Genomic DNA, 15,639 nt, shown 5'->3' with positions numbered 1-15,639 from the left:
TGCATAAACAGTAATCCATATATTTCATACTTCCCAATTCATATAACAAGCAACCATACCAGTGGGCCATTCAACCCTTAGCACCAAGCTGCCCCAGTCTCACTCGGGCGAGCTCCTCCTCGCCTAGGCGAGAGCTCGAGCTTTTGTACAACGGCCTCTGCGGATTCTCACTTAGGCGAGTCCACTCTCGCCTAGGGGAGATCACCCCTCGCTCAAAAAGGAAGCCAGTCGCCTGGGCGACAGTTTGCACACAAAAGTCTGGGCGAGCCTCTGTTAGCCTCGCCTGGGCGAGAAAGGCAGTGCCAACCACTGCACACACGTGAAAACACAGCCCGAAACACCAACAGAAACTCATGTATCCGCCACTCTCACCCAATCAGTCATAAGCACACAACACACATATGATTCAGACCCAAAAGCATACAAAAATCACATGAAACTACAAGCTCAAGCTTCCCTTACCTGGAAATGGGCTAGTGGGAAGTTCCGACACGCACACAGAGAGCACCACAGTCCTAATAATGAGCCAAAGGGCTGAAAACGAAGGGGAGCATATTAGGAATGAGACCACTACAAAGTCCCTACTGTGATCAACATGAGAAAGGGTGCCTAGCGAAGGAGAAGTACGAGCTCGAGATTTACTTACATGGAGTAGAGCGGAGCTTAGAGTTGTCTTGTCCAAGGGCTGTTATCAAACCCTAGCAGAGGTTCCTGTTGCGAGAGAGAGAAAGGGTTTGACGGCTGCAAAAATCTGAAGGGCAAGAGAAACGAAAGTGTGAGGGCAGACTTAGGGTCTCCTTTTGCTCCTTCTAGGGCCAGCCCTTAGGCCCAACCGCTTGGGCCAGCCCTTAGGGTCTTCATGTCCCCTGCTTCGCTCTGCTAGATGCGTCAGATCCCGTATAACAAGCGAGCTTTTTACCAAAAAATTCAAACATGTGGTCGCAAAATGCTATCCAGCTCTTTTGTTGCGTAACAATAGAAGCCTGCTCATGCTGCTTTGGTGGCGCTTTTTCACCTTCTCTTCGCTCTGGACAGGAGCGCTAGTGGACACGGTGGGGAGCAGGCGAAGTGTGTCATTCGTAATGAACAAAAAGATACCACTAATTCGCCTCTTTGTTGAAGTGCCAGTGCGAACACAGTGGTATCTAACCAGGACCAGGAACATATTCAAATTTGGATCTTAACATGTCGGTGGTTTTTAACTACCAGCATCATGTTAGGAAGTTGGTGCGCTCATCATGAATTATGTCGGGGTGGTTGGTGGTTTCGGGATCCCGTAGAAAATGCTTCTTTTAATTGATTAAAATGTTCATAATTAAGTGACCTCTTATATACATATATATATATATATATATATATATATATATATTACTCACACTTTTTTATTTTTTATTTCTTCTAATTGTTTAGTTTGTCATGAAATTCATTTGTATTTTGAAAATATTTTTCATTTTATCATAATCTTTATGCAATTATGTTTAAATGATAGTTAAATGTTTTTTATGTCTCACATTTGCATATTTTCCTTTCACATGATAATGTTTAACGCTCTCATATTTATTCAGTAGCATAAACCTTTCATTTACTAGATAATATAAAAAAAATTATCATCTTTAGTGTATTATTATTATTATTATTATTATTATTATTATTAATCTTTGTTTCATCTAAAGAACTCTTTTGTTTTGCTGAAACAATTTTCGTTATTTCTTAACCATTGACTATGTTGATATTTGAAAAAAATTGTTAGATCTCTAAGGTATTGTTCCGGTCTATGAAATTGTCGACGAGACCAGAACGTTTCTTCTCTTTTATTTTTTTGTATCTCTCCTCTCAAACTGTGATGATTAACCAGACCCTTTATTTTTTCTTTCTTCTTTATTTATCAAATTTCTTCTGTTGCCCTCTTTCCTGGATTCTAGCTAACCAACTAACCATTTATTCCACCATATCTTTTCCGATAATTTCGTGTGGTGGTGTTCCTAAAATAAAGGAAGTACTCACTCGTCAGTTACCTAAGAAATCGTGGTAAGCGATATTCTTTAACTATAAGGCTTGCCGAGCTCATCAAGATGTCCGAGGTGTCCGACTCTTCCGAGCTTGACGGGTCCATATCCGGGAGAGTACAGGTATATTTCATCTTATCATACCCTTAATTATACATTTATATTTCTTTGTCCGATTTCATTAAATCGTCTATCAAATTGTTTCTAAGACACACATTTAATAATTTTATAATAATTTTATTTGTTATTTATTTTTATCATGCAAAATACTATTTTGATATACTTTGTATCATTATTTTTTATTTTCAAACTCATTATCATACTGTAATTTTCTTACTATAATTGTATAAATAAATTTTATTTACTATAATTTAAAATTTAATTAATTGCCATGAATTTTTTTATCACCATCCAACATATATTGAAGTTAAAGAAATACAAGATCTATGTTAAAATTTTATTATTATTAATTTAATCTTTGTTCTTTATGTGATTTTGATCTAATCATGTATTATAACTTTTATCAGTGTATAAAAAAGAGATTCATTAGAATTTAAAAAACTGAAGTAAACAGATATTTAAACTACATTTTAATTTGAATATTTTTTTTTTTCTTTTGAAAAATACTTTTAAATTTCATCAACTAGGTTTCATTAATGTTTGCAAATTTAATAAATGTTTTGGTTCACATACAAGTTTACTCGGTATTCTAATTTAAAATGTATACAATTATAATTTCTTTCTAAATATTTGATATTAAAAAAACAATCATTCTCTTAATATTGAATATTTGATAATATTATGTTTTCTTTATCGTAATATTTTTATTATTTTATAAATATTAGTTAATTCACTACAAGAAAAGCTTCCCATCTAAACCCATTCAAAATCATAAAACCGACGCAATTACGTCCGCTTTGCGTCAGAATATGGCCCATCCTTCCAATCTGGAAGCTATGGTAGTTTTAGTGGGTTGTAGTATCCGAACGACGGTTAGGCCAACATAAGACCCACACTACATTAATTTATGTTTTAAAATTAAGGGTTAAATATATTTTTGGTCCCTCAAGTTTCAATCAATTTTAGAATTAGTCCCTCTTCGAAACTTGATATCAATTTAGTCCTTCATCTTTAGAAATATGTGAATTTAGTCTTTCTTATCAAATTTTGTTAAGTTTATTTGACATTTTAAATGCATTTTATGATAATATTTAAGTTAACATTGAAGCGAAAGTGTGTCAAATGGTATAAACAATTCAAATACTATCATGAAATGCGCTTGAGACGTCAGATAAACTTAACAAAATTTGGTAAGAAAGATTAAATCCATACATTTCTAAAAATGAAGAACTAATTTGGTATTAAATTTAAAAAAAAAACTAATTTCAAAATTTACTGAAATTTGAGGGACTAAAAATATATTTAACCCTAAAATTAATGACATAAATAGAGTCGGACCAACGGTTGCTTACTATTTTTTTTTAAATAATATATCGTGAAACGTCTGACAACACTGTTGTAGGATTATAAAACCTTTTATTAAAAGCTTTGGTTACTTGAACAATGACAATAAATTCATCCCTCCTATTATATTATCAAAGTTTTACTAGTATCTTCCATGGGTCCAGCTCGCAGTGGCAGGAGCTATTTTCCAATGCAGTGCTGCTTCATTATATCAAATAAATAAATATCCTTCATGTACCTACCATAAACATAAATGAATACAAATCATATTTTAATTAACAAAAATGAATCTAACTCATAAAAATCAAACTCCTACTTTTACCAACATATAAATTATAATTTTGCTGCCTATTTAAAAGATAAAAATAATAAATAATGGGTTAAGTATAAAATATATTTGTCTAAAAAATAAAACTTTAAAGAAAATGAAGTGAATGTTTATGACTAAGACTTTATGAGAAAACCAACCATTTGCTTCAACGTTTCCCAGGCTTTGAACAAGTTTTGTACTCTGCAATGCGGAATGGAAGCCCCAAGGTCTCAACATCATTGCTAGCCTTGAGCCGCCAAATAAATTAAGACCTCTTAGGCGCACCACTTTGTTCACCGTCTTGGTAGTCTTGACAGGTGCGCTCACGATGGCCTTATCGGTGATGTTCTGAGGACCCAAAACATTTGTGGCCATGGCCATTTGATTCTCACCGCTACCCACTAAATAATGTTTATCAACTAAACCTGCAAATGCATAACATATCACTACTTGACGAGTGAACAGTAAGGATTGCAGCTGCCAAGACAACTTCACCTCGACACCAAAAACTTGTACTTCACTTAAGACCAATTGATTCGATTCAAAACACAAACTAATTCCAGTCATAAAATTATGTCAAAATCAAATAATATAGAAATTTCAAATTTACAATATGGCACAACTCACCTTTAGGTCGAAGGTTTCAACTCCCGGAAGTACAATTTTCAATGTCAAATTCAGTCACTGTCTCCTCATCAACATTGTCACATTCTCGATCTAGCTCGTTAAGCTTCTCCTGCTCATCTTTCAAAGACATTTAGAGCCTCCAAGAAAAGCCTGAATCCGAGCTCGTTGCTCCCAAATCTTCGTCACTCGTCTACTGTGTGCAGATCTCCATCGCCCTCACGTACTACCGTCCCCACCGCTCTCCCGACCGGCCTTAAACAAAGGCATGGTCGTCTACTTTAGCGGCTTTTGCACCTTCGCCTCTCAACACCACGTTACCACGAAATGATAATCTGCTTCAGGCTTTTGCACAGGGGAGGAAAAAATAAATGGGAAATTGTTCCAGTCTAGAATTAGGTACCGAACCAGAACTGAGAATCAACTCTGCCGTAAAAGAATCTTTTCTCTTTCACCCGTCCCTTATGTATATATAGGGTCTTTCAGTCTTAAAACTACTATCTTACTGTTAGATTTTTAGCTAACCAACCTACTCACTTCTCCATTATTCTCTCTTGAAATCTCGCATGAGGAGGTGGTTATTCCTAAAATCCAGGGATATTTGCTCATCACCTCGGCCACCTCGGCCCAAATGCTCGTCACCTCGGCCACATCCACCCAAATGATTGTCACCTCGGCCACATCAGCCTAAATGATCGTCACCTCGGCCACCTCAGCCCAAATGCTCATCACCTTGGCCACCTCGGCCCAAATGCTCGTAACCTCGGCCACCTCAGCCCAAATGCTCATCACCTTGGCCTGTGACTGAAACTCGTTGTTTTATGATAAATATTTATCGAGTCGAAATCCAAATGTTGAGGTCGGCCATTCCCTGACCATTCCCTGGACGATACAGAAATGTTTCCTACCTAACTTTACTTCACATCAAACAAAACCCTGATTCATTATTGTTTTAATATTAGTGTCGTATCAACTTCAACCACACTCAATCGATTAACTTACTATTTTTTCATTTTCAATTTTATTTTTTCCATTTGTGTCGGTCAATGGAAGCCTTCCTTTTAAATATTTAAACAAGAGTTAACTTTACTATCACAAAAATTTATTTATTTATTTTCTTAATCTTATGCAGTCTGTAGCCTCCTATGAATGTTGGCGTAGCCGACACTACATTACTGAATTTATTATTGTAGTCTAACCCACTCTAACATGGACTCTAATAGTGTCCCATTCATCAACGAACACAGTATTTTCGACTCTAATATCTTGTATTCTTGTAGTGATTAATATTGAAAAAGTAAGAAAATGGGTACAGGTATGGATACATGTATATACCCATTATTTAATGAAGATGAGAACGAGACAAAAGTTTGATACCGGTTGAGTTTGGGTACGAGGATGAAGATGAATTTTTTCTATAATGATAAGTATGGGATAACGAAACTCATCCCCATCTCGCCTTGTTGTCACAAAGTTGAAATCAATTCTATTAGCGTCTAACATTAAGTGACACTAATACAATTATTTATTTATTATAAAAGCTAAAATAATTTTACACATTTAATTTTTTTTAAAATAAAAATTAATCTTTTGAGTTATATTAGATTCACCTAAGTTGACTCTATCAACGTCTGCCATTAAGTTAACTCAATTAGTATCGCCAACCCTGTACGGACACCAACACTAGTATTTATTTAGTAGGAACAACTAAAAATATTGTTATGTGTTTTAATTTTCTTAAAAAAATAAATTTATGTCGAATATATGTCGTTGTAATTTAATTGAAGGTCATAAAACCATTGCATGATATTAGGATCAAAGAGAGGATGAGTACGTCACCTCAATTTGTTAGAACTTAAGATGATTGAGTAGATTGTTATATTTTTATCGTCACCCTCTGTGTTTATGAATCCTTGTTCTGTACCCTTTCATAACCTTCTTTTTATGTGTCTTTGCAAAGTGTTTGTACAAATCAAGTGTTCTCCTTTAATATATTCTTTACTGTTGATAAAACAAAAATATAACTATGTTTAAGTAATTTATTTCACGAATATTAGAAGAAAAAAAAACGTTTATTTGTATGTAAATTAAGGATTAACAATAATTTTATACATTAGATGGATGCGTTCAGTACTTTTCATGACAGCATGGAAGAAGTATAGTACATAGTGGTGGTATTAAATTTAGTAAAAAAAGAAGAAGAAAGCAGCAAATTGGAAGATGATGAGTACATACGGATTGGACTCTAAAGTGAGATAGGATGTGACTTGATTTGGTTGGCAGCACCTTCGTTTGACAAAGGAAAAAACTTTGTCCCACCCCTCTCATTAATTTCAATCTTCTTTTTGAAATCCTCTTGTGATTGGAAATTAGTAATGAACAAACACGCCCCAAGTTCTTTAATGCTACAATCACGGTCAAGTGAATCTCACGGCAAAGACTTCTTAAAAATTTGAAATGGAAACAGAAACTCTCCTGAATTTTTCTATCTTCAACTTTCGCAGTTTTGCATCGTATATTTATTGGTAAGAAGTGGAAGGAAATGAGTTGATAGTTGCTTAAAAATGAGGTTGGGTGTGATAGTGAGTTTGTTGTTGTATTGTGTGGCAGTTTTAGAGAGTGATGGGTGCTTGGAGAATGAGAGAATTGGTCTACTTCAAATCAAGAGCTATATCTTATCTCTAGGTCGTGAAGAGTGGAATGAGTTGGAATTGGATTCATGGGTTGAAAAAAGTAGTGATTGTTGTGTTTGGAACAGAGTCAAATGTTCCAATATCTCCACTCAACAACATGTAACACATTGTTTCTGGACAGTCTCAATTCAAGAGGTTCTCATTTGATAAACGGTTCATTGTATAGTCCTTTTCAAGAATTGCTCAGCCTTGACTTGTCTAATAATGACTATGAAGGTTGGATTGGTAAAGGTTAGTTTCTCCTTCCTACTTCACTATTTCATCAAATTCCTTTTTCTACTTCAAATTTTGATTCAAGCAAAAAGTAGAATTTTGTAATGGATATGTTTCTTTGAAGGATTTCCAAGATTGATGAAGTTGGAGAACTTAAAACTTTCAGATAACACAATGAATGGTAATTTATCTGATATGGGTATGGACCTCTTTCTTCTTTTACTTTTTTATTTATAATCACAATCTTAAGTTCACATAATGGGAATGCTTTCTTGGTTCTTTTCACCAATATGGTGTAGTTTTAAACAAAAAAATTGGAAATGGACAAATTTTAAAAAGTTTAAGTATATAGATAAGTCATGCTTGCATGATACGTTTTTATTGTGACGAAGTCGTGTATGCATCATACAACTTCATACTTATTAAAGTTGAAGTTGTGTTCATTTTATACAACTTCTTTTGTTTTGTAATTTTTTTCTTAATTTGAACTGAACTCATGCAATAGTAGCACAATTCACTATAATGTGTTTTGAATCGAAGTTGTTCAAGTATGATACAACTTCAGTATAATTTTATTTAAATTGAAGTCATGCAAAATTAATATGATTTCGGTATAATTTCATTTGAACTGAAGTCATGCAATAATGATATGGTTTCAGCTGTTCTTATATTACACTTAAATTGTGTCACCCATACACAATTTAGTTCAAATTCGAAAAAGAAAGAAATAGTAGAAACAATGTAAGACAAGTTGAAGAAGTCTGAAGTAGTGTCATGCATGCACGGCTACTCAACATTGAAGAAAACATGACTTACTCGTATGCATATAATTTTTAAAATTTACCTGTTTCCATATTTTTTGTTGAAAATTACACCTACATGTAAAAAAACCCCCTTTTTTTTTCAAATACATTTTATTGTATATATAAATTCACATTAGTATTCTAACATGAACCTTTGTTTAAGATTTAGATATACAAGTCCCTATTTATATCAATCCAATGTTATAAACTGGAAAGTATTAATAAGGTAGTGACTAATTTTAGAATAAATAACTTTTTACCATAACATTTATCTAAAAAAAATGTTCAGAAAGTTTTATATCGATAAAATAAGAAATTTATGCAAACATCTCATTTTGACTTGCTAATTTGTTTATTTTAATTTGGTTTAATTATGTTTTTTCCCTTAAAATATGGGATAAATATTTTTTAGTTTCTTAAAATTTTAAAAAAATATTTTGCATTCTCAAATTTAATAAAATATGAATTTAATTCCTAAAGACTAAATTTCAAATTATTATAACTTGTTAGGATAGTAAATTAGTATATCGTTTTCTAGTATCTCATATTCAATGTTTAGGGATTACAAAAGAATTTTTCTAAATGTATTTGAATGCAGTTACTAAGCCAAATAAAAACAACATTACAAGAGTATTTGTTTTCCTAAAAAGTTAAACAAATGAGCTCAGTACTTTTTATTCACCATTACTTAAAATATATTAAAAAACTAAAATAATATAACAATTAAACTACTAATCTACATCAATTCTTTCATAAAAATCATTCTGTCTCTTAACAATATTTTTTCTATTGCAGATATTAAAAATTTGCGAAGGTTGAAGGTGTTAGACTTGGGTTCAAATAATTTATACGGCTCAATTGAAGGTAAATATCATACAAGTATACAAAAATATACATACATATAAATGCTTCGTATATTATTATTTAGGATAAGGTAAATTTGTGATATCTTATCTTGTAATCAACGTATAAATGTTTATAAAAGGATAACTTAAAATAATAGTTCATGTTGTCGGTTAACCTTATAATGTTTCCTAACATTTAATGGTGTAATTATTTTTCCCTGCATTATAAAACCTTAATAAAACAATGACTTTATTATTATTTTTTGTAGGATTATGTGAAATTCAAGATCTTATAGAGTTAGGTCTCAACTCAAATAGGTTTAGCGGTCAAATTCCAGAGTGTCTAAGCATCTTCAGAAACCTGCAAGTTCTTGATCTTTCAAAAAATCAATTTAGAGGCAAATTTCCATCCTTCATTGGAAATATGTCATCCCTTTCATATTTGTCTCTTTTTGACAATAATTTACGAGGCCCATTTTCATTGAACATTTTGGCTAACCATTCAAAACTTCAAGTTCTATATATTTCTTCAACGAGTCCAAAAACACAAGTTGTGAGTGAAACTGAGCAATGGTTTCCAACATTTCAGTTAAAGTTTCTCATCCTTCGAAGTTGCAACTTAAATCTGGAAAAAGGAAGTGTTATTCCAAGTTTTCTCCAATATCAGAAAGAATTGCTCTACATCGACCTCTCTCAAAACAAATTGGTTGGAGCATTTCCAAATTGGTTGATTCAAAATAACTCAAGACTCAAATATTTCTTGGTTGCGAATAACTTATTTGAAGGAAACCTTCAATTGTCTTCCGTCAGAAAAACTATAACTTGGCTAGATATCTCAAACAACAATGTTTCTGGTTCTCTCTCAAAAGATATTGGTACATTCCTTCCTTTGGTTAGTACGTTAAATCTGTCAACAAACAACTTTGAAGGAAGTATACCTACTTCAATGGGTGAAATGAAACAACTTTCCTTCTTGGACTTGTCTCACAATCACTTCTCAGGTGAATTACCTTATCAATTAACAATCGGGTGCATTAGCCTCGAAGAATTGAGGCTTTCCAACAATCATTTCCGTGGGAATATTCCTAAATTTTCCAATTTTACAAAGTTGTCACAATTGTTTGTCAATAACAACAACCTCAATTGCACTCTAAAAGAAGTATTGGAAAATTTGAATGGTGAAGAATTAATGGCAGTAGACATATCCAACAATTCAATCTCAGGCTCAATTCCTAGTACAATTGCAAAGTGGTCACGTGTGTGGGTCCTTCTTATGGGAAATAATCAGTTGGAAGGTGAGATCCCCATTGAGTTCTCCAACCTTGTAATGCTTTTTGTGTTGGATCTTTCACAAAATAAATTATTTGGGTCAATCTCACTCCTTAATCCATCAATCTTGACGTTTTTGTATTTGCAAAAGAATGATTTCTCAGGCTCCATACCTCTAGGATTCTTTGAGAGCTCAAGCCTAACAACTCTAGACCTGAGGGATAATAATTTTTCTGGAAACATTCCTTACATGATTGAGAGACTGTCAAATTTACGAGTGCTTTTACTTGGAGGGAACAATTTTGTTGGTCACATCCCAATTCAATTATGCCAATTACCAAAAATCACCATTATAGATCTTTCACGCAATAAGCTCAAGGGTTCAATACCATCTTGCTTCAACAACATTTCATTTGGGATAAAAGAGAATTATGATTCTTCCGCCCAAACAGTTGCATTCTCAACCGTGTTGCTCAATTCACCGATAGAATCTGCGGTGAATGCTAGTGTGTCATTGTTTATGCCTTCAATTGATTATCAAAATGACGACATAAACGCTGCTGTTGAAGTTAGAACAAAGAATAATATTTACACTTACAAAGGCTTCATCCTTGAGAAAATGACTGGGTTGGATTTATCATGCAATATGTTAAGAGGTAGCATCCCTTTTCAAATTGGAGACATGCAAAAAGTTCGAGTCCTGAACCTATCTCATAATTACTTGTCTGGTTCTATTCCAAATACTTTTTCTAATCTTGCCCAAATTGAGAGCCTTGACCTGTCCTACAACAATCTCAGTGGTGAGATACCCTTTCAAATGGTCAAGTTGAACAACTTAGCAATCTTCAATGTGTCATTTAATAATCTTTCTGGAGTTGCCCCTAGTACTGGTCAATTTGGAACCTTTGTTGAAAACAGCTACCTAGGCAATCCTTTTCTTTGTGCTGAACTCCTAACGCATACGTGTGAAGCTTCACCTCCATCACAATTGAATCACATAGAAGGAAAGGAAACAATGATTGACATGGGAGCATTCTATTGGACTTTCACATCATCTTACGTAGTAATACTGATGGGTTTCACAACAGTGCTTTGCATAAATGCTTCTTGGCGCATGACTTGGTTTTATTTCATTGCTAAGATTATACATACATGTTTTCCAACTCTCCCTTTGTATTGAAAAAGGTCCATTTGGAAGTTTCTAGTTCAATTTGCTATTTGTAAACTTGAAAGTGTTGCACGAATAAGAACAGAATCCACGTGACATTACTAAGAATTTGAATCATGTTTACATCTAATTAATGTTAAGAATTTGATGATGTTTCCATTTAATAACATGTTTATATATGTTCTATATTGAGTTTCATGATTATTTTACATTTTGATGCCTTGTTTATCATAACAAAGATTACAACAAAAATAATGAAATAATTTAAAATGTGTTTTGGAAATAAAATTACCTTTGATATATTTATCATAATCTACACATATGGCATTGTCACAATATACATTATGATGACAAAAATCCTGTATACACGAGTATTGTTTGCACCTATCCTCCAATGTTGATAGATAATACTGTGTAAGTATGTGTAATATTTGGCTTTTTAAAACAGGTACAAGAATAAGTATGCAATACCTATGTCGTGAACTCATCTTCGTACTCATTTTCATTTTTAATTACTAAAACACTCTTAATTTATTTCCGATTCTATTATGAAATTTATACATTTATATTTTTTTTTATTGTTATTTGATTTTGAAGAGAAGGATATGCATATATTTTTAACATTATATTCTTAATAATAACACAATTTTTACTTCAATTTTTTTATAGATATAGAAATGAGTATAGTGATTATAGAAATAGAAAATAGACACAAATTTCGTTACAATAAAATCATAACAGAAGAGTATACTGGTACGTTTGAATAAGCTCCTCTAAATTTGTAATAAGTTATAATATATATATATATATATATATATATATATATATATATATATATATATATATATATATATATATATATATAAGTTACTATAATGTTAATCATTGTTATCTCTAGCTAAAATTATAAATACACAAGTAAGGATGGTAAATAAACTTGCCTTTGTGGGTATTGCCGAACCCGTTTCCGTTTTGACAGGAAATCCCCGCTTTGACTGGGTATGGGTATGGAGAATCTCTGACTTTTTTAATTAGATATGGGGATAGGTATGGAGATGTACATATGCGCCTCATCACCGTCCCCATACCTGTCGTAATACCCGTTCCCGCCATATCCTCGTCCCTGTTTAAACTATTAAAATATTCATAATCAATTAAATAACTATATATATATATATATATATATATATTAATACACACTTTTTTGTTTTTTATTTCTTCTAATTGTTTGGTTTGAAACTCATTCTCATCTCCAATATATTTTTCATCTTATCATAACCTTTATGAAATTATGTTCAATTGATGTATGTCAATTAAATGTATTTTATGTCTCACACTTGAATATTTCTATTCTTTTTTAATGTTTTTATTTATTGCATATTTTCTTTTCCCATGAGAATGTTTATCACTCTCAATTTAAATTTTCAATAGCATAAAAATTTCATTTACTAGGTAATATTAATTTTTGTTTCATTTGAAGAATCTCTTTTATTTCGCTAAAACAAGTTTGTATATTTCTCAACCATTGACTATGTTGATATTTGGAAAGTTTTCTTAAATGTTTAAGGTATTTTTCATCTTATCATACCCTTAATTGTACAGTTGTTTTTCTTTTGTGCGATTTCATTCAATAGTCTCTTAAATTGTTTATAAGACACACATTTAATAATTTTTTAATAATTTTATTTATTGTTTATTTTTATCATGTAGAATACTACTTTGATATATTTTATATAATTATTTTATATTTTTTAACTCATTATCATACTGTAATTTTTTCACTATAATTGTATAAATAAATTTTATTTACTATAATATAAAAATTTAATGTAATTGCCATGATTTTTTTATATCCCCATCCAACATATATTGAAATTCAAAAGATACAAGATCTATGTTAAAATTTTATTATTATTAGTTTAATCTTTGTTCTTTAAATGATATTGGTCAAGTGATGTATTATAACTTTTATTAGTATATAAAAAAAATTAATTAGAATTTAAAAAATTGAGAAGCTAAACCTTAATTCTACAAACGTGGAGACCAAGGCAAAATTCCTCTCCACTAGGAGAAAGACACATGGCCACTCATCCTCTCCACTAGGAGCATGACACATAGCCATTAATCATCTCCATTAGGAGCATGCCACATGGTAAAAGCATGTGTCTTACAAAAGAGAGTAACTTGAAGACCACTCTAGCCAAGGGCCCACAAACTTCTAAAAGGTTTGTGCTCCAAGCTAGGATTTTTACCCTAGATCCAAGTGTCTCCTTAAGCCTATCTCGTTTAGGCCCAAAATCCTACACTACAATCCTAGGCTTAAATATAAGGCCCAAAAGAAAATCATGTACTACTATGCCCAAAATAAACCTACTCTACTAAGAACTCATTGGTGGCCCATGAAGATAAGAGCTTGGGCCCACCTTTCACAAATAATTCCAACTCTTCTTAAGTGTGCTTGGCCATAACTAGGAGGTATGCCATAAAAACTAGTATGTCGTCTAATGTTCAAAATATGACCATAAATTGACAATGAAAAATAAAAGTGGGGCCTTGGAAGCTGATTTTCTTTTAAAGCAATTACTTTCAAAGCTTAATTTAATATATTGAGTGTATGATTGTACATTGGCATTAATTACTCCACATCACCATGGATAAAGAAATTGGGAAATGGTTTATAATGTAAAAGCATAAAACAAATTATCAGGGAAAGGAAGGCATTAAAAAAAACAATATATATATATATATATATATATATATATATATATATATATATATATATATATATATATATATATATATATATATATATATATATATATATATATATATATATATATATATATATATATATATATATATATATATATATATATCATGACATTTAGAAACACATAATGTTTAAAGGGGGAGTAGGGACATATATCTTTCTCTTGGCACCACCACCAACCCTTATCCACCCCTATCCATTAGCCATTTTGCAAAAATAGGACATACCAATCACATCTCAAAGAACAACATATTTTTAAAGGAGACAGTGGAGGGGTGAAGCTATGAAACAAATCAGCTTATGGGAATCTATAATAAGGTGAAAACGTATGGAGGCCTAATTTGTACTATAATGGATCTTTCATGAAGAAAAAAGGTGATTTAGCACACTTTTACCACAAGAACAAAATGGACTAGTATACACTAGAGCATGTGAATTACTTCAGCAATCCAAACAAATTTCACACATAACTTACTTCTTTAAACTCCTAAAAACTAGAACAATAAAAAAAATCTTATTGAATAAAATAAATGACAAATTGGAAAAGTGAAAAAGTGCTTCAAAATAGTATAAAATACTTCAACTTCTACTTTCAGCAGGAGATAAGGAATAATTGCTAAAAGAAGCATAATGCATGACAAATGATCATAAGTGGAACCAAGCATCTCATTCACGAGGACTTGATGCTCGACAAGTGTTCCAAAGGTAAGCCACTTTTCTATAACACTAGAGACAAACTTCTATTGGCTCATTTGCACTATTTTCTCTTTTAATTCTTTGATTATAGTTGAGCGTTTATAAGGTTTGCCATGCTCTACCACATAGTACTGCAAATTTTTACTAAGCAAAAAATGTTGAATTGAAGGCAAGAATGCATAACAAAATTGTGTAGGTAATGTAAGAGTAAGCTTGTTGCTTAATTGTTGAAATTTTTTAAGATAGTGTAGATGTGATGACTATTTACTACCATCCTGAACACGGAAAGATAAGATAAAGGTAAAGTTGTAAATAACATATTTTATGAGTACAACTTTGCCAGCAAAGGACAAAACATTCCCTCTTCACTTATCTAGATTCTTTCTTATTATATCTACCTTACTATTCCAAAATTCTCTTCCTACGATTACCCCCTACTGCATACCTAAGTAGATAAAAGGAATACCCATTTTACTATAATATAATAAGATTGAGAATTTGTCAATCATGAAGTTGTTTACTCCGATTCCTCCCACTTTGGATTTATGAAAACCCTAATGTCAGTTCAAAAAGCACAGAATTCTCTTAATCATAAAAATGTTTTGGTTTCAACTTGGCAAAAAAAAAAAACAATGTATAATCAACAAACTGGAGTATGTTCACATTTACTTCCTTTTTTTCCCAATTTTATACCTTTTTAGTAGATTTTGACCCACAACTTGTCTGACAATTTCTGATAGGCCTTCTGCCACAATTAGATATAAGAATGGTGCTAAAG

General features: G+C 32.0%; 1 protein-coding gene across 1 annotated transcript; it reads left to right on the top strand.

The window, feature by feature from the left end:
- Positions 1–6,808: 6,808 nt before the first annotated feature.
- Positions 6,809–11,536, top strand: LOC114166665 (receptor-like protein 9a). The gene is made up of 4 exons (XM_028051428.2): positions 6,809–7,328; positions 7,435–7,509; positions 8,909–8,977; positions 9,228–11,536. Exons 1-4 carry the CDS (start codon positions 7,169–7,171, stop codon positions 11,405–11,407), a joined length of 2,484 nt encoding a protein of 827 aa, XP_027907229.2. The 5' UTR covers positions 6,809–7,168; the 3' UTR covers positions 11,408–11,536.
- Positions 11,537–15,639: the final 4,103 nt, after the last annotated feature.

This window comes from Vigna unguiculata, chromosome 10, assembly GCF_037176805.1.
Source record: "Vigna unguiculata cultivar grain cowpea cultivar isolate G323 ecotype 2 chromosome 10, ASM3717680v1, whole genome shotgun sequence".
NCBI lineage: Eukaryota > Viridiplantae > Streptophyta > Magnoliopsida > Fabales > Fabaceae > Vigna > Vigna unguiculata.
Note: the sequence above shows the minus strand (reverse complement) of the source record. Positions and strands in the feature narration are given on the sequence as shown.